General features: G+C 31.7%; 1 protein-coding gene across 1 annotated transcript; it reads right to left on the bottom strand.

The window, feature by feature from the left end:
• Positions 1-17618: 17618 nt before the first annotated feature.
• LOC133184648 (acid sphingomyelinase-like phosphodiesterase 3b) lies at positions 17619-20565 on the bottom strand. The gene is made up of 6 exons (XM_061319731.1): positions 20468-20565; positions 19831-20029; positions 19331-19575; positions 18894-19057; positions 18408-18585; positions 17619-18217 (listed from the first exon to the last, which is right to left on the bottom strand). The coding sequence occupies exons 1-6, from the start codon at positions 20541-20543 to the stop codon at positions 17703-17705; spliced, it is 1377 nt and encodes a 458-aa protein (XP_061175715.1). The 5' UTR covers positions 20544-20565; the 3' UTR covers positions 17619-17702.
• Between the last annotated feature and the right edge of the window lie 767 nt (positions 20566-21332).

The raw sequence follows: 21332 nt of genomic DNA, 5'->3' as shown, positions 1-21332 counted from the left end.
TTCCATGATGAGAAGCCAGTGATATTTTATCGGTGCTTGATTCGAGCAAAGGAGTTACAAGCTAGCATGACACTAGTATTTTGAAGGGAGATGGAGACAAAATCCTAAAGAATCAAAACATTATGGACAAGTATACTAGCATGTTGAAGAGGTAGGTTTTTTGTCACTAAGCAGTAAGTAAAATCATTTTTGTGTTTTTGAAGCCTGGAATATTAAATTCAACATCTTGGAATATACACTTACTAGTCTGTACCGTCTGCAAGGTCCTCCATTAAATGTATCGCTGGCAGTTGTATTTTTATCGTACAGGTAACACGTTTTTGAATGATTGTTTCTACAGTAATCAATTAAATAACAAGTATTAGTTTGCAAACAAGTTGAAAAGCATCTCATTTTAGTTCCATCCTGACTATATCGCTCATCAGAAGAAGGCATGGGTACATCACCAAGGTAATCAAACATGGAATATAGATAATCCCATCCGTGAACCAACGAAATGATATTGAATAAAATAATGTTAATTATGAAACCACTGCATTTCATTGTTATTTTATAGGTTTGTTTCATTAAGTGTTCTCAATATTAAAAGTAATGTTATTTGGACTTTAGTTAAGCTTCCCTCTGCCCAACTGATCCAATCACATCACTGCTTCATGCTAATATCACATTTTTAAGTCAATTTCAATATTAAGATAAGGCGCGTATCAGAGGAAAGAAGTTAGAATTCTTTCAAACGATGAACAATGAACATAGGGATATTTTAATTAAGGATTTGCCATTAGGATTAGACTCTGGTCTTTCTTTGTATCAAATATCAAATCACATTGATTTTACTTGACGCTTTTTTCTTTACCTACATGTATCACCAGACACTAAGGATATTAATTAAAATTTTTACATGGGTTCTTAGGCATGCGGAACAAACAAATACAGCACCTTAAAAATTCTATTAATGATTTTTTCATGTAATATTTGATGATAATTGATTTTTCTTTCCTTAACAATAACCTATAATCTTTAGGTCAGCACATTAACGTAGAGCTCTGCATTATAATAAACAATCATGAATCAGATATGTATAAATAAGATTTATTCATTTTTTGCATAAATGCTGTTTAATACCTGTATCAAACTTTGTACAAACACTACTAGGAGCAATACTCTTGTAAAGGTTAGAACCTGAGGCCATACTATATATAAATATTTTTTATTTAAAATGAATGAATTTTTTTAAGCTCAAGGTTCCTTTTCTCCATACAGTTCAAAGGTATATTTGTCATTTTTTCTAAGGATTATTTTTTTTGAGAGAAACATCATAGAAAGAAGATTTCTGTCCCCCCCCCCAATATCTAAGTAACCCAAAAGCTTGAATGAATGCAAATGGTGGGCGTGACATTATAACTTTTGGGAATTATTCTCCGAATTTTAGTGTTTTTTAATTTTAGTTTACAATCCTGTATTTTAAAGTATTTTTAAATTTTGCATGTCACAGGAAATATAAATCATTTTTTTTAAAATAAAAATTTCTAAACAAACTTTAGATGTTTGGTCTTTTGAGGGGTACCTGGCCCGCGGCACGAACATAGAAAGGGAGGTAAAAAATAAAGACCCAAAGTTGGTGATAGTGATACCTCCCGAGCATCTTCGCTAGCCAAGGGTTTCCGATACGCTACTCTCCTCATAAACCCTTGGCATACGGTGCTGACAAAAGACGGGATTGTTTTCATCACGTGATCACGATTCTTACCAGGTACGCACAGATTGCGTCATCGACAGAAATAAAAAAGCGTATTTTAAAAAAATAATGTTTTTAAAGAATAATAAACAAGAAGGTATATTGAGTTATTTTTAATTTGTTATTCAAACATGTTAAAATGCAAATCTACATCTTCAGTATTGATTCTTAATCACATATTTTGTACGTAGCTTAAGATATTGGATGACACCATATAGAATGGCATGTTATCTTACGGATCATTGCTTACTTGCTTTTTTCATTCCCAATATTAAAGAGTCAAGATATATCCCGAACGCAAATATTGTCATTTACAAAAAACAATTGCTGATTGGTCGAACGATGTCGATCAACTCCAATCACAACTTGAGAAAAAAATCCCAACTTTTTTTAACACCGTATGCCAAGGGCTTATGAGGAGTGTAGTGTATCAGAAACCCTTGGCTAGCGAAGATGCCTCCCGAGTAAAATGTCATTTGTAGTATTGTTTGTATGAAATATTATTGTAACGATACTGTGAGAGTGATGGATATATCTCTTCACTAGAATTCTGTTTATGTATTTACACGTATGAATAGATATAGACATAAATTTGCACGATGTATTGTATTCAAATATATTTATTTCAAGTATCTTTTTTCCAAGTTTCTTTTCCCATTATCATCAGTATTATTCAGATATAAGCTTAGTTTAGAATATTACACATTATCTGAAGTATTCTACAAAATGCAATTTTAATAAATACTATTTTATGGACTTTTTAAAAAGTGACATGTACAATGTTTGTTTTTTTAATGGTATGATTGTCTTTCTTTATTATAGATGTCGCTTGAATTTTATTATTATCATGCGATCATTACACTTGATTCCTGTTGTATTTGTCAGTCTATTGGTTCTCTTGGTTCTGATAAGAACCATAGTTCCTGAATAAGTAAAGGAAATAGTTCTCAACCTGAATAAGGTATGGCATGTCAAACGTTGCAATATTCGATTTTTTCCATTTGTATTGTATAAATTTCCATTTATATTCTATACTTTTCCATTTGTATTGTATAATTTTCCATTTGTATTGTATAATGTTTATTTGTTTTCTATAATTTTCCATTTGTATTCTATAAATTTTCATTTGTATTGTATAATTTTACACTACAAATGAGAAATCATACAATACATATGGAAAACTATACAAATACAAATAAAAATTATACAAATAAAAAATTATACAATTCAAATAAAAAAATATACAATACAAATGGAGAATTATTGAATACAAATAAAAATTTACAATACAAATGAAAAAAATATAGAATATTGCAACGTTTGACATGCCATAATAAGGTTACAAATATGTAAGACTGTGGAGTGTTGGCGCTTTTTTTTTTGTTTTTTTTTTTGTTTAAATGATAGACTTCAAATAAATTATATGAAATCATAAATCTTTTATTTCTAAGAATTAAGAAAACAAACGAACCCCGTAACACTATATACATGTTCTTAGTTATAGTTACACTATAGATATTAATTGGTTAGCGGTAAATACACTCACCGTTTTTTATTCACGAGGGGCGGAGCCCCGAGTGAATAAAAACTGTGAGTGTATTTACCGCTAACCAATTAATATCTATTGTGTAAGTTACTTATACCAGAGGACCAATGAGAGAAAAGCAAATTGATAATTAGCGCCGCCTACTACATGGTGTCAAGCCACGGTCCGGAGTCTGTTGTATAAATAGCCGTCTCCATCTGCAAGGATCATATTTTGCTACGGCGCTGGTGCTGCAAATCACTGATAAAAAATTCGGAATGGGTGCTTGTGATGATGTTGTACTTTCGAAATGTTGAAGACACAGAAGACATGATTTTTTGGTTAGGTACAGGGGTAAGGATTGTAAACTACATGTATTATATTGACGCCGTCAACTCTGAAAGAAAATTCATATTTCGAGATCGTTATTTTTAAAGAGGAGGGGGGGGGGTGTCAATGGAAAACATCGCCGTTGAAATTTCTATATATATATGGCAAGCGACGTATGAACAGGGACATATATACTTTCTAGTATATGGGTCCCTGGTAGACACTATAGAATGATTTTTGACATTTTAATGAAAGTTTGAAATGCTTTATGAATTTAAAAAAAACGCAGCGACTTCTGATATTAAATTGCTACATGTACTTGGAGAAAGAAAATAGAAAGACGAGAATTCGAGATAAAACGTATCATTTACTGAATAAGGAAACGCATAGAAAAAATACGGGAAAAAATTACGAGGCGAATTTTGGCAACTTAATGTTAGTATTTTTTAAATTAAAAATGTTGACTTTATTCATTCATCAGCCATTGCCAAGGTCTTGAAATTAACATCATTCATTCATCAGTCAAGGTTTTGTCACAGTATGGCTTGATGCCAAAAAGTGGGTGTGACTTAAAAAACTGTGATTCTTCTGGCAAATACACCACAGCAACATCAAAGCAAAATCTAAATTTACCGCCAGTCCTATGGTACAATAATATTAAAATGGAGCTTAGTGATCGAGGGCCCCATCATTAGCAGCTGCCAAATTACCGGTATACGAAAGAATTGCAATAGAATAGAGCCTGGATAAAACAAAAAAAAAGACATTTTGAATACTGAATACTGAATTTATTGATCTCTTCACAATTTTACAATTGTATAGCGAGATATATATGTAAACTACAATGATGGAAAATAGAAACACATATATGGCATGCGTGAGTATGAGGATAGACAAATAGTACAATTATAGGTTTAGGTCTTTACTAGTTTGGGGAGCACGTTTTAGTAATTTTTTAAATAAATATACACAGTTTTCTTAAAAATGACTGTTTATCTGAATTCATTATTTCTCTAAATGTAATTGTATTTTTGAATAGTAATTGTTTTTGTGTTAAACATTTATTTCTTTCACGTGTCATTGCCGTACAACTTAATATGTAATGGAATTCATCTCCTATTTCATTTAATTGACATTTCTTACATATTAGTCTAATCTCTCTTGGTTCATTTAACCAACGTCCAGTTTCAATTGGCAAATAATGATTACAAGTACGGAATTTGCAGAAATTTATGGCTTCTTTTCGTGATAGAATTTCTAAATATTTTTCAAATTTTAGTTCTTCTTTGTATATTCTATAATTTAGGGTCTTTGATAAATTTTGAACATCCGAATTCCATTTTTGTTTAAATTGATCTGTTAAAGTTAGTTTTACTTTCGCTCTTAACCAATTTGGATTGAAGGCTTGACTGTTCCAAATATTTGAAAGTCCACAATCGTTTAAGATATTTAAGACATTATTTATCCAAGCAATCTTCTTAGTCTTTTGATTTACGGTATCACTTAATTTGAACAGCAGACTTGATATTTTTGTTTCTTTTCCAAGTTTAAGTTTACACCAATAGGAAATAATACGCGTTTGTATTTCAATGGACATGGGATGTCGACCGAGTTCACCATACACCATACAGTCCGGAGTAGATTGTTTAAGGTTAAGAAGTAATTTAAAAAATTTTAGATGTACTCTGTCTACAATTGCATTGTTCGAAAATCCCCAAACTTCACATCCGTACAACAATAAAGGCTGAATAATTTTATCGAACAGGTCTAACTGACATCGTATTGATAGATTATGTAAGCGGCCTTTCTTAAGAATTTCAAATATTGCTTTATTTGCTTTGTCAACTTGTTTCTGCTTTGCTTCCTTGAAAGAACCTGACGTACTAAATAAAATACCCAAATAATTAATTTCATTTACAACTTCAATCAGCTGTTCGCCGTATTTAAACTCGGGCTTTTCTTTTTTCTTTCCTTTACTTATTATCAAAACTTTTGTTTTGTTAATATTAATCTTCAAATTCCATTTTCTGCAATATTTTTCAAAACAATTAATTTTTGCTTGTAAGTGCTCGGCAGATTCAGCTATCAATACGGTGTCATCGGCATATAATAGTGCAAATAATGTCAAATACACATTTAAATGTTGTTCAAACATAACAGATATAGTAGGTAAACCAATTGACATATTTTGTTGGAAAAAATTCTGCAGGTCATTTAGATAAATTGAAAATAAAAAAGATGACAAGTTTTCACCTTGTCTGACACCATTTTCACAATTAAAAAAATGAGTCGCTTCCCAAACAAATTTGTATTGTAGATTTTCTTTTGTTTTTGTTCATATTTTTTCTGTTTGTATGTGAAATGCTGTTTATTTGTTTCCAATTTTCTGTTTTTAAAACATCCACAGTTTTATATAGTATCTACAACTGTCAACACAGTTATTACAAACAAACAAAACCAACTCTTAGACCTTACGCATATCGTGTACATTTTTTACATAATTTTCCGTTTTGCGGCAAATTCAATGTCCTTAGACCTGACATTATAGACAATGGGTAACAGCATAGAGCAATATAGAGCCGCAATTGGAACTTTTTACTTTGTGTGTAGGTGTGTAACTTGCTCGTCAATGTTTGTTTTTCTTACACTGCGTGATATTTTGAACTTATTCCAACAAGTGACTCGAAAATGTCTTTTGAAAAGTTTTTATGTTGGTAAAATTCTGCCTATACACATAACTTTTTTCATGCAATTTTTTGCTTTTATTTTGTTAATATCTGGTGATATAGAAACAAATCCAGGCCCTATTTATGACAATGTCCTTGACATTTTACACCTAAATATTAGAAGTCTCAGGAACAAAATTGACCCACTTAAAGCCATAGTAAATGAATTTGATATTGTGTGCTTTACTGAAACGCATCTCGACGACAACATTTTGAATAGTGATATTTATTTAGACGGTTTTAATTGTATTTTTCGCAAAGATCGAAACTCTTTCGGAGGCGGAGTCGTTATTTACACAAGTAACAATATTCGAGCTCACAGACGAATGGATCTTGAACCTGTCAATATTGAAGCTATCTTGTTAGAAATTGATAATCCTACCTCTCAACTTTTCTTATGTTGTGTTTACCGTCCTCCGAACGCAGATTCCACTTTTTGGAGAAACTTTTCGTGGTCTTTAGACAAAATAGGTGAGCTTTCAGACAAAATCATAATTGTTGGCGATATAAATGTTGATCTTCTAAGCACTCCTCACACACACATCATATATGATATAATATCCAATTGTAATCTTATCAACAGAATCAGCGAGCCAACGAGAATCACGAATTCTTCTCGAACACTTATTGACCCAATATTTACTACGCAAAGCGTAGACGTAACAGAGTCGGGAACTTTAAATGTAAGCGCGAATCTTAGCGACCATAGAGCAACTTATGTGTGTCTTACCTTGAACAGGTTGGGAACAATTCCCCTGTAGAGAGATCATCTCGCTAGAGCGCGATAATCACTCTATAGCGGAAGAATAAACATTACCATAAACAGGTGTTTTGTTGTTTTGATTACAAGATAATTCAAAATCTCGTGCTTTTTAAAAATCCGGGACAAGACTGCATTGAAGCTTGAATTTCCTACATAAAACTGACAACCTGGGCTAGAAATTTAAGACAATCACTGCTGCATGTGAGAATAGGAGGTGAAAATCAAGTGTAAATCGTGCATTTTTTTGCAACGGTTTTAAAATTTACAGTTATATATGTTTATGAAGCAATATAAAATATGAATAGATTTCCAAATTATATTCGTTAAGGTTTTAGCTTTCCCTTCGTGCACAGAAGGTAATAATTACGTTCTCCAGAAACCCATGACCATTGCTTAAATATTTGATCTTTGGTGGACTACAAGAAGTACGGAAGCGCAACAGGGTTGTAACATTTGTTTAAAAGTCATGATTAAAAAAAAACAACTATCAATGACATATATACAAGCTAGATACCCCATTAAATAATTAAATATAACTGAAAACAAATCAATTTAAAAAAGATTAAATTAAGTCTAACCAATATTGACATAGTACAAAATGTTGATATATAGTAACTCTTGGACTTGCAGTAAGCGAGATATTCTCGACGCATAATTCTTCTAGTCATATTTGTATTTTTTCGTTATGTATATTAATATCCTTATAAGGGATATATTCATATATGGGCATGTGTAATTTTTGTACATATTTGGTTAATTTGTTTGGCATGCTAATAAATGCCCATTTACGACAAATAATTTGTTGTTATATTTGCAAAAAACAGAGCAGAGTAGACTCATGGATGGAGAAAATAAATTATATCGAGGGAAGTTGAAGACGATGGTATAATTGTATTTATGTGCAACATAAAGTAATTTATACCATCTCTGTTATTCTACTGTTAATAGAGAATTTTTCCGGAATTTTCAGTGCCGCAGTTAATTCTTGCTTCTATAGATTTGTAACTTGATCTTGTTTATCTCTAGACCATGCATTCTGATGGAAACAAATTTTTGACCCACCTCCTCCCCTGCAACCACACAATATATAATTAATTGTATTTGATTCTGTCAATAATATATATGTATTTACATTGAAGTAATGTTATGTTACTTGTTCTCAGATTTGCTATATTAACGATGTTATAATACATCGTACAGTGTACTTATTTTGTCGTGTGTGTTTCACATGCTTTTAAGATTGGCGTGTTTGGCATGAATAACTTTTGTCCATATTTGGTTAATTTGTTGGGCATTTTAAGAAATGCCCATGTGTTTGGGCGTGTTTGTTCTCCCATCTTTTTTGCCAATTCTTCTAGTCATATTTGTATTTTTTCGTTATGTATATTAATATCCTTATAAGGGATATATTCATATATGGGCATGTGTAATTTTTGTACATATTTGGTTAATTTGTTTGGCATGCTAATAAATGCCCATTTACGACAAATAATTTGTTGTTATATTTGCAAAAAACAGAGCAGAGTAGACTCATGGATGGAGAAAATAAATTATATCGAGGGAAGTTGAAGACGATGGTATAATAAACGTCAAATGGTGATCTAGATTTTCATTGGTTGTCTTAGCTCATCAATATTCATAGGAACATAGTCAAGCATAACTGATAAACGGCACAAAACAGTTTAGTATGAATTATTTTTTGATAACACAGAGAAAACAAAAATGCGAAATTGTTGAGTGATCACTGCTTTCCACGTGTTGTGTTAGTTTGAAGAAGTATAGGCCCTAAGTGTTCGTACATGTACTTCAATGACAAATTCTTAACGTTTTTTTCCGGTGGCAATGAACAGTTCCACGTTTGAGGACACTTGCGCTGGAATCATGTTGGGATCCTGCATAACAAATGTAAATTTTAATAGTGCATCAGATACTTTCCAATACAGAGATTGCATAGGAGAACCCAGGCCCGTAGATTTTTTTTTCAAAAAGGAAGGGGGGGGGGGGACTTCCAAAAAATTTGACCAAAATAATAAATAAAAAGTGCCCAAGCTTAAGGGAATAAATGCTTTTAAAGGTACGCATTTATTTAGAAAGAAAATTTACTAACACTATGTGAAATACTTTGTAATTAACATTTTATTATTCCTACAATGAAAATTATTATATTTTTATTGAGTTAACAAGGGGGGGGGGGGGGGTCACGTATAAGCGATGATTTGCAGGTTATATGGCTTCCTGTAAGTCGAGTCATACTTGAAGGTCACCCATAAGACTATTTAAATTAAATTGGCTGTGAATTGAAAATGGTTAATGTTGATAGCTTTTACCATGCATCTGTTTTTGAACTTCGGTATAAATCTAAAGAAATCTAGTCACATAACCTACCTACTGTATTTGTTCCTTGCAATTGTTATCCCCCCCCCCCCCCCCCCCCCCCCCGCCGCCGAAAATTTTCGTTTTTTTTTTTAAATTGAGTTATTAATGTAGGACGAAAAACTGAAAATTACACTGATGGTTTTTTTTTTCATTCACGGGTAAAATATACAAAAGAATAGATATATAGAAGATCCTGCAAACACTGACGAGTGTAACAATGAGCTCATGAAATGAAACTCCTGCTCCCACATGTGTATAATGATTAAGTCCATTTGTTGCTATGGGAAAGTCCAAATATCTGTCCGATAAAAAGATAAATTAGGAGGTCACAATTTAAAAGAGAATCTGTAAAAGTATCATTACATTTTATTTAGTGGTATGAGGAGTTGCTGATAAGAGATGGGTACCCCAAATCGTAATGGACGGACGGACAGCTTTATAGACAGACTAACTGACGGACACCTGATCACTATATACCCCCCGCTTTTCAAACGGGGTTATTAAAAAAATAAGGCAAAAGATATACGTACATCTGCAATAAGCAAGTTTACTCGTACTGATATTTATCACTTGTGGTCCTCCGTAGAAAGTCTAGATACAATTGTGCAAGATCTTATTCAAATTTCCAAGGTATGCAGCAGTAGAGGCAATATTTTAAACCAAATATATTGAGATGAGACAATAAATATTTAACAAATGGGTTGTCATGCTTCCGGATTTTCCTTTTACGGTAGTTAACACGTTTACAGATGGAATCGGAATATAAATCTCGGGTTTCCGAGATGTATTTTCTCCCGCTAGAGAGGGATAATCGCGCTGTAGCGAGATGATCTCTCTACAGGGGAATTGTTCCCAACCTGTTGAACTACAAAATTAATCATGCGTACAAGCGCAATGTATGGCTGTATAAAGAAGCGGATTTCGAGAAACTTAATTCCTTAATTAACGACTGCGATTGGGACAATTTAATAAACAACGCCCAAGATGTCGACACTGCAACGGAAAACTTTACTACTCATTTCTTATCGTCTGTACGAAAATGTGTTCCAGAAAAGTCGGTCACTATTCGTCCTAAGGACAAACCGTGGTTTGACTCGGTTCTTAGAAAACATATAATAATACGCAACAGACTACATAAAATAGCAAGAAAAACGAAAAATGAAGCTGATAGGGCTAAATATCGAAAACTCAGAAATCAAGTTAACAACATGAAAAAATACGCGTTATCGAATTATTATGACAATATTGACCTTCAGCTGTCTGATGCGAGTGTTAACAATACTAAATTATACTGGAGGCTGCTGAGAGATGCTTTTCATGTAAAACCAAATAAAGATATCCCACCTATACAATACATTTCTGATAGCGGAGATGAAAATATAGCTTTCTCAGATGAAGATAAGATTAATGTGTTAAATAAGTATTTTTCTTCTATATCTAATGTGGAAGACTCACAAAACCAATTACCTGAACTGTATTACTTATGCAATGATACACTGAGTGATATATTAATTACTGAGCAAGAAATCATTGATATAATATCAATACTTCCTGTTAATAAAGCAATAGGTCCTGATGCAATAAGCCACAAAATGTTAAAATCTACTATGTATTCTGTTTCTAAACCGCTATGTTTGTTGTTTAATAAGTCGCTGGCAGAAAATGCATTCCCAGATAAATGGAAACTCGCTCATGTATTACCATTGTTTAAAAAAGATGATCCTTCTGTAGCAACTAATTATAGACCGGTATCATTGTTGAGTTGCGTTAGCAAAATTATGGAAAGAATTATATTTAAACATGTGTACAATTACTTTCATCAAAATAACTTATTTTACAAATTTCAAGCAGGTTTTTTGCCAGGTCACTCAACTGTTTACCAATTACTTGAAACTTATCACAGCATTGTTAAGAATATCGATGAAGGAAAATTTTGTTGCATGGTATTTTGCGATCTGTCCAAAGCGTTCGACAGAGTTTGGCATAAAGGTTTACTTTTTAAATTAAAGACATACGGTTTATGTGGTAACATTCTTACCTGGCTTGAGAGTTACTTATGTAATAGAAGGCAGAAAGTTATGTATAAAGATATTTTTTCGTCTAGTAGAAACATTAATGCTGGTGTACCACAAGGATCAGTTCTTGGTCCTTTACTTTTTTTGATTTATGTGAATGATGTGTCAGAAAACATGATTTCATTATGTAGATTGTTTGCAGATGACAACTCGTTGCAATGTTCCTCATATAATGTTGCAACTATTGAATATATCTTGAACCATGATTTAGAAATTCTTGATAGGTGGTCTTCCAAATGGCTTATGAAATTCAACCCATCCAAAACAAAAGCATTATTCTTTACATTAAGATCTAATTACTATCTTCCTAAACTACAATTTCAACGATGTAAATTAGAATACATAACCTCTCATAAACATCTAGGACTACTATTGAGCCAAAATCTCAATTGGTCTGAACATATAGACAATATAGTTAAACAGGCTTACCAAAGATTAGGCCTCCTAAAAAAGCTAAAATACAACATTGGTAGAAACACACTAGCTAAAATGTACATAACTTTTATTAGACCACTACTTGAATATTGTTCTGTAGTTTGGGATGGATGCTCTCAACAAGATGTTGAAAAATTAGAAAAGGTGCAGCTTTATGCTGCGAGAATAATTACAGGGTTACCCATTATAGCCTCAAGAGATGCATTATATTTAGAAACAGGATGGGAACCTCTCGCAGAGAGGCGTAAAGTAGGAAAACTAAATACCATGTTTAAAGTACATCACAGTTTGGTACCTGATTATTTAAAAAGTATTTTTCCCTCAGTAAGGAGTGTTGAATCAAATTACAACACACGTAATCGAGATGACTACACTATTCCTAGATGCAGACTCGAAATATTTAAGAAATCCTTTGTTCCTGATACAGTAAACCAATGGAATAGTTTAAGTATTACCACAGGAAACAGCTCAACTTTTAGTAGTTTCAAAAACAAAATACATAAAAAACCAGCAGACCCCCCTCCTTATTTCTATTATGGTAACAGACGACTTAGTATCATACATACTAAACTACGACACAACTGTATTTTGAATTATGATCTTTATAAAAGAAACATTATTGAGAGTCCTAATTGTTCATGTGGTACACCAGAAGACCCATATCATTTCTTCTTTGTATGTAACAAATATCAACATGCTAGAGAGGAACTATTTAGAAACCTACTGTGTCTTATTAAACCAAACACTAAATTGAATATTATTGATTGTCACCTACTTCTGTGGGGAGATGAGTCACAAAATGTTGAAATCAATAAATATATTTTTCAATCTGTACAAAAATTTATAAGAGATTCTGGAAGATTCAATTAATTATTACAGCCTTACACTAAAACTCTAGTTAGTTATATATTTATCATGTAATGAATGTATGTTTAAAACAAATATGTTTGTATATATCAATATTTTTTTTTTCTCTATATATAGACCTTGACAGTTGTATCCATTTATGGTGAGAACCTCGTAAGTTGTTAGAACTTGTGTTCAAACCATTTGTATATTATTTATACAATAAAATATGTTCAAACCAATTAAAAAAATCAGTAACGTTATTATCATAGACTATCCTTGATTTGATTTGATTATACATATTCGTAATAACATTGTACATATTTCCATTAATATTGTTTGCACACAATTTAAACCAAAGAGCTTTTCGCCATACATTATCAAATGCTTTCTCGAAGTCTATGAAAGCAAAGTTTTTTCTTATTTAGTTTCAATAATTCTGATATAATATGTATGGAAAATATATGATCAACAGTTGAATATTGTTTTCTAAAACCAGTTTGATTTTCCTGCAATATTTCATATTCGTTTGAAAAATCGTTTAATCTATCATTTAATATGGATGTAAAAAGTTTTCCAATACAGCTTAAATTTGTTATAGGTCTATAATTTTGCGGATTGTTTTTCTCTCCCTTGTTTTTATATATTGGAAGGATATTTCCTTCAAGCCAACATTCGGGTAATTTACCTGTTGAAAAAGCTAAATTAAACAATTTTTCGTAAAGTGGGAGCATAATTTGTATTGATGATTTTATATATTCATTTCTTATTTTATCCTCGCCTGAAGCTTTGTTGTTTTTTAATTTTTTTACAGCACTAAGTATTTCATCTTGCGAAATGTATTTGTTTAGATTATGATTCAATTCTTCTATTTCTAGTATTTTAATTTCATTATCTAGCATCTTTTCTATATTCTCTGGTATTTCAGGTACCTTATTTAACTCTTTGAAATAGTTAAATAATTTTTCAATATCGATTTGATCTGTATTTTTTTGTTTATTGTTTTTATTCAATATCTTCCAATATTGTCTGGGAGTTTTGAGTCGCATATTTTGTAACTTTTTACTCATTTCTTCACTATACTTATTTATTTCTCTGTCCAACACTTTTTTATAAGCCTTTTCTTTGTTTTTATAATTTTCTTTAGCATTTTGCGAACGTTTCCTGAAATAATAAACTTTGCTATTTCGGTATTTTTTTCTCGCTTTGTGACAAGCTGTAGAAAACCATGGCTTATTATTTTTTTGAATGCTTTTAGTCGTTTTATTTTTGTTCACTTTAATTACTCCTAAAGCTTGTTTAGCTGCATTAATATAATTTTTATTTAGTTCATTTACAATATTGTTGACAATTTTCTCTGGGTTTTCACTGGAATTTATTGCTTGGTCTATGTCTGATATCTTTTCTTCGACGCGATTTTTGTTGATAGCTTGAATAAAAGTATTTTCTTTCTCCGGATCCCATGGCTTTATCATTTCTAGATCAGTTGTAGAAACATTTGTTTTCATTTCGTTTATTAATTCGTGTTTATTTATACTTAAAACAAGGGGGTTATGTACGTCGGAGTACAGTGAACTATGCTCCAAAACTTGCATGTTTTCTATATAATTCCAAAAGCCGTAGTTACATATAAAATAATCTACAGTACTTGTACTTTTACATGTTGGTTTTCCATTTATATTATCTCCAATTCGACCATTTACTATTAATAAATTGTTTGTCTTACAAAATTCTAATAACAATTTGCCATAGTAGTTTTGTATTTTATCAACATTATTACGCTCTACATGTTCTGATGTTAAATTAAATTCACTTTGTGATTCTTCAAAAATATCATTAAATTTGTCTGTGGTTTCGTATACAACAGGATGGATTTCAGATCCTGTTCCGGTCCTGGCATTAAAATCACCTGTTAAAATTAAGTGTTTGTCATTTTTTACCATGTTTTGTAGTTCAATTTCTAATAAACTAAATGCATCTTTACTGCTATATTTGGAGTTTTCTGGGGGAATATACACATTTCCAATTAAAATATTTTTATTTGTTTTTGAAATTTTTGTTGATAGTTCAAACCAAAGAACAAAATCGTTATCATTTTTGTGAATTACAATATTTTTACTGATTTCTTTCCTGTATGCCAATGCAATTCCCCCAGAACACTTTTTGCCTTGTTTACTTCTGTTTTTCAAATAAATTTCATAACCATCTAAATAAAGTGTGTCTAAATCGTCAGTTTTAGTTTCCTGAAAACATAGTATGTCATAATTTTCAATAAAGTTTTGGAATTCTGGATATTTTAGTTTTTGTTTGATGCCGCAACAGTTCAAAGATAGGATCTTTAGTTTGCCACCAGGCGGATAGTTCTCACAAGTGTCAACAGGGTCCCCTGCGTGCCCCTATTTCCATTCCGGTGATGATGCTACACGCCTTCTTTTGAAACCCTGGGCCCCCGGAGTTCGAACTGTCCCGTGTTTGTCTTGCACAGATCCTTTTGAGACGTTTACAAAGATAGGCTATAAAATGTTGTAAACATGAATGCCTATATTGAATAAACTTCCAGTAAATAAATAAATAATCTAAAGTGGTACACATACATATATGTATATGTTTCAACAAAGTGGATTCTTTATTTTGAATTGATTTCTATGCATTAGTATATATAATTATAATTAAATATATGTCTCATAAAATTATCATTTTCAAAGTGCTGCAAACTCGTTTCTGGAAAAATACACTGACAGAATTTTTAAAATTCTAATTAGAACTGTGCTTAAAGATCGAGTAAACATAATTTGAAAAAATCTTTCAGATTTAACGTTAAAACTAAAAAAAAGATATAGGATTGTTCAATCGTTTTTCCAAAAATGTGTACTAATTCATGAATCCAATTTTTGCTTTTAAGTGCCATTAAGGTTCTATTGCACGCTTTGTATAACAGTTAATGAGAACTACAAAATTGTACAAGTCATGTACACTTGGGGCAATGCTTATTTGTGCTGATTACTATTCAATTTATGTTATTAGCACCGCTTTTTAAAACCAATATTTATAGATGATTCGATGCATACCGGTCAGGAAACATTTATTTTGAATTCATTCTTATTTCTAATTTCAGAGTTTTGCATACCTTGTTCTAGAAAACATACATTGCTGCTATGAATTTCAAAAATCTAGTCTCAAACGTACAAACGGATCGTTACTGGAAAATTCTTTCAATGCGAAGGGAAAAAAACTAAGATGTTAAAAGAACCTTTGAAGTACATTCCATGGCCTACAATCCCTCTCCACTTAAATAAAAGACATCAATTTTTCAAATATAATTGATTTTCATTTGTTGTGACGCAATGCATCTCTTGTAATTAAGTTAAAATCTTTGTAGGTAGGCTTGTGTTTAAAAAAATCAAAAACAAAAAAAATAACCTCACCTACATCCTTGACAATCTTTCTTTTTTTGATAACCGATAAAGAAAATATTCAAAAGAAATAAATATTTTACAGTACTTTGGTCTTAAAGGCATGAGCTGCAATGTGAAACCGCAAAACTAATTATTTTGACTGTTAATCGTATTTTATGACTTACATAATTACACAATTTCCTTGTCAAAGATCCTACGGATAAAGTAAGTGTCTATACTGAGCCGACAAATTGAGATAATACACCATACTTTAATATAACATAACATAATTAATATTTAACATAATTCAATAAAATATGTTCAAAACAAACAAACAAACACCATACTTATTAGCTTTTCATTAAATAAACTCTGTCTATAATCCTAATTTTCTCTATAACAGTACACTGAGTCTTTTTTAACAGAAAGTAAATATTCATTTCGTTATTCATTAAAGAAAATAAACTACATTATGGAAAGCAACTTATTTTACACAATCTAAATCCGTAGTATCTTTCGATCATCAGACTGGATATATAACTTATGCTAACTTTTAGAAGAAGAACGGAATTCCAAAATTTGGTCCACTCGATTTTTTTCTCGACATTTACTTGTTCAATTCATTGCATTACAAGCAAATCATTCAATTTTGCTTTGACTGGGCTATTTTCAAACATTTTGTGGGCATTTCTAGGCTATTTCCAAACACTTTGTGGGTATGTTTCTTTGATAATACATTCTTCATGGTTACATTTCTATATATGTATATAAAATTAAAAAAGGAAGACCATTATATCAAACATGCATGATTTAATCATTTTTTGTGAAAACCTGATGCTTACATTTCTACAAAGGAGCAATGACAACGAAACCATTTTTAATTCATTTCTGAAAAAAAGAAGAATCAAGATCTCCTCATCCTAGTAATCATTTGTGTTGTTTTGAAAGAGTATTCGTGACCATGTCAGGAACCACAGTTTGTTCCAGTCAGTTAATGTTTTGAACATCATTTTGAGTAATTAATTGTTGTAAAGGAAAAGACTTTCTAAGTTTTAAGAACTTGCGATTGATCCTTTTATTTTAACATCTGAACAATAAAATACATGTATGTTGAAATCAAACCATTTTTGCCCATTAAACCGCCTATTTTCTGTTCATGTTTTAATTCTTTGTAGTTTTGATGACTAAAACGTGAAAAATTTTTATTCATGTCTACGAAAATTCTCAAGCAGTGATTTTTTTAATGTATACCTAAAAAATATGCTCGCTAACTCGTACGTTTTTTTTTTTCAGTTTTGTTTTAATTAACGGATATATCCAATTGAAATACAAAAATTGAAAAAGTTTTATTCAATTTATCTAGCACAATGGTACATACATCCTGTTTTGTGTCAAATAACGGATATATCGAATTGAAAGACCAAAATTGAAAAGTTTTATTCAATTTATCTAGCAAAATGCTACATACATTCTTAAAACTGAAATATAACTGTTCACTAAGGAACCAAATACAGAATTATGTACAAAATATTGAGAAAGCTGACGACTTGGAGAACACTATTCCCCCCACTTGTCAGTCCCGCAACACAAAAATCGTACTTTGACTTGGATGAGTGTACGAAATTACAGTGCATGATTGCATGACAAGATCGATCACATTCGCCTATAGAAGAATGATCCGCACTCAAAAAGCGCCACCTATAAAACTTCTTAAATTCTTCTCCATCTGGATCTGCCATCCGTTTGATAAAACGATCAATAGAACCAGGAGTAATATCTGGAATAGACATGTCTGTTGTGGCTGTGTATTCCGTTTTCCATACGGGGTTTTGCAAACGATTGCTTTCCGGAAGATCCATGTAGTATTGAATCAGATCTAAATATCTGCCTGTTGATTGGTCGTATTTAATCATGCGGAATCCAGGGTTGTGAGCTTTTCCAGTTACTCCTGGTATCTTGAATCTCCATGGTGTAACGGAAGGTGCCATAAAAAGGGAAAGTACGGGTTTATCTGAAAATTTAAAATTGTCAAACATTTAAATATGTGCACGTCATTATGGGTTAAAACTATTTTATTTTACTTACCTGAAGGTAATGACAAATGTGAATATTGACACTTTTATAAAAGACAATAAAAGGAAAAAAAGACAGCTGTAAGTAACAAGTGCCCATCAACACACGCAACAGTCAATGATATTTACCTTTCTCGTCGTAAAATACCCGTAAATTGTCATTATGTTCATGACCAAAGTGCAGTCCTGTGATAACATCACTGTATTTGAGCAGGATATTATTAAACTTTTTATGGAATTCCTCATACATCCATCGTGTTCCAAGAGGTGGGGCCATTCCTGGGGGTACATGACCTGTCACTAACACCTGATTATAAAGATAATTTTACATGTGTAAAGCTGATTTAGAGCAGTCTTCATTTAAAATACATTAAAATGTTACTGTATTACAAGTAACCTTTTATCTTCATCACAAAACTTTAAAAATCTTACAAAAAGAGGATATTTTCAAGAAAGTCTTTTTTCACGATTATTTCAAAACCTAAACACATTCAAAATATATTCCCATGATGATACTTTATCATTTTGAACTTTAACTTCCGTCTGATTTCCAAAGGATATTGAATTAAAGGCTAAACACTTTCTATAACTACAGCTTACAAAGTACATGTATACCTTTTCATTGTTTGCCCGGGAGGTATTGAGAACTTCTTCCATCCAGGCGAACTGATCAGCAGGGTCTGGAATACCAGCTGTGATTTTGTCAGAGGTGTAGTATAAATTCGTGTTTAGAGCCAGGATCCGTATTCCCGAGGAAGCCTTAACTGTATAGTAGGCACCTAAAAATCATTCTTCTATGTATTTATTAAGATAAAGAAATTATGGTTTTCAAAACCTTAAAATGAAGACATCTTTAAAAACAATTTATATTTCTGATGATAAATATCGTCCGATGTCATCATTGCAATGATGATCAAATTCACTTATCATACATGTTATGAAAAAATACCTCACTTATCTATGAAAATTAACAAGGTTTTACTGGTAAAAAAAATACATACCTACCTGTATGTCTTTAACTCTCTTAAATTCAAAGTCATGAAACAGTTTACCTTTCCTGAAATTATCCTCCTGTTGTACGTCGTTGATCCAACTTTTCCATTGTGCTAGTGTACGATTATAGAGTTCGTTATTATGTGGCGGAAATTGGTTGTGTGGATAGTAGTCATGGTTACCATACGTTGCATACACCGGAACTGTCGGAAAGGAGTTCTGCAGTAAATCTGTCAGGTTTCCAAGGATCTGGTCATGAATGTCCAAATTTACTTTGTCATTCCCAACATGCAAGACATTATCGCTGAAAAAAGTTTAATTTAAAAGTTGACTGGTTAAAAAGGATACTACATTTTGTACATGTATAAGGAAAATGAAGGTACAAAATATTTTATATAAAACATGCTTGAAATAAAATTCCAAGTGTTCTCACTAGGGACCGTTGTCAAGTTTTTCTTCAAATATTGATTATAGTGTTATTAATCTCATGTTAAAAGTATGTCTGATAATAAAATGAATTGATACATTTGCCAATTATACACCGAGTAAGAAATAATACCCAGTCCATAGTATAAAATCTGCTTGTCCTTCTTTAGTTGCATTTTTCATTGCTTCCACAGCGGATTTTATAAGCGTCCACGGAGAGTCGCACCAGTAATCACCATACAGACCATGATTGTTGACGTTATCATTGCATGACCAATCCTGCGTGCCGTAGGTATAATCCCAGTGGAAATCGGTTACGTGCAAAAACCAACCTGGATATAAATTTGCATTTCTTTTTTATATATTTTAGTGATCGTTTATTATTCATAAATAGAACTCTTACTTTTAAATGTTTTGCCATATTTTCAGAAATGCTATTTACCCAAATTTAAACCTGTTACCACGACAAAAACAATATACATATATATATGTATCTGTCTTTCGTGTCGGAGTAAATGAAGTGCTTCTCTTTCTTAAATGATGATACATTTCTTAACTCCTCTTTTGATTTAGAAAATATGGCTTTTAAGTGCTGTGCGTTAATGTCAATACCAAATAATTATGATGCTAATAGGTATCCATATTATGTATAAAAAAAATCCAAATACTATATATATATATATATATACTGTACCAACCAATTATTTTTTGAAAAGAACTCGGCATATAAAACGATGACAAATGAGATTCTCATAAAACTAGATACAAACCTTCATTTGCATACACTGTTGTTTCCTTAGATAATAAAAGGAATATGCAAAGGTAAAAAGCGCCTTCCGCCTTCATCTCAGAATGATTTTGATAAACCTGTTTGTCTTCTTCAGAGAGGCACACGAAGGTAAAGAATTCATAAATTTTTCTTCTGCTCGAGCCCGTGTTTGTTTTGATTTAGTGTGTGTGTGTGTTTATGGAACGGAGGAATTGTATTGTACTGTCAATACAGATTGATATGGTAGTGGGTAACGGACAGCATCGTGTTTGGTAGAAAGACATTTGTGTCCAATGGGTGTAAAGGTCGTGTACCTTGATAAATTTGCAATGTTCAGTTAGTGGAAAGTATCGAAATATGTATTTAGACAGTCGGAATCACACCCCATTTTATTCGCCTTTTCCAAGTGTGCCACTACTTCCATTTTATTACAATATTATGTGCAGCTGATAAAAAGATTCAAAGCATAAAGTATTGTCTGTGTACATAGTCAACATTAGCGATGCACTTACATCTTTTTAATAAAAAAAAAAGATCTTTGCATCTACTCACTCAAAAGGACATGTGGCGTTTATCATAGTTATGCATAATTTATTCATCAAAAAGAATGCATCAATAGTTATATAGTAAGGTAATATGCAGCAGCAGCATTGGAAATAACAATCGAGTATTTGACACATTTAGTCCTTGATTTGTCTTTTGAAGATCCATATTATGTAAAAGTACTTGAAATTAAGTTTGTTTTGAGAAAAAAGTATATAATACGCCCATTGTCTTTAAAATAAGGATCTCCAAAAATACAAACTTAAACGGATCTATACATAAATAAAACAAGAAATTACCTTCATGCTCGTTTAAGTATATGT

The sequence above is a fragment of the Saccostrea echinata genome, unplaced genomic scaffold, assembly GCF_033153115.1.
Source record: "Saccostrea echinata isolate AGI-Se365-2 ecotype Australia unplaced genomic scaffold, CSIRO_AGI_Sech_v1 ptg000010l, whole genome shotgun sequence".
Lineage (NCBI taxonomy): Eukaryota > Metazoa > Mollusca > Bivalvia > Ostreida > Ostreidae > Saccostrea > Saccostrea echinata.
This window is presented reverse-complemented; position numbering and strand designations above follow the sequence as displayed.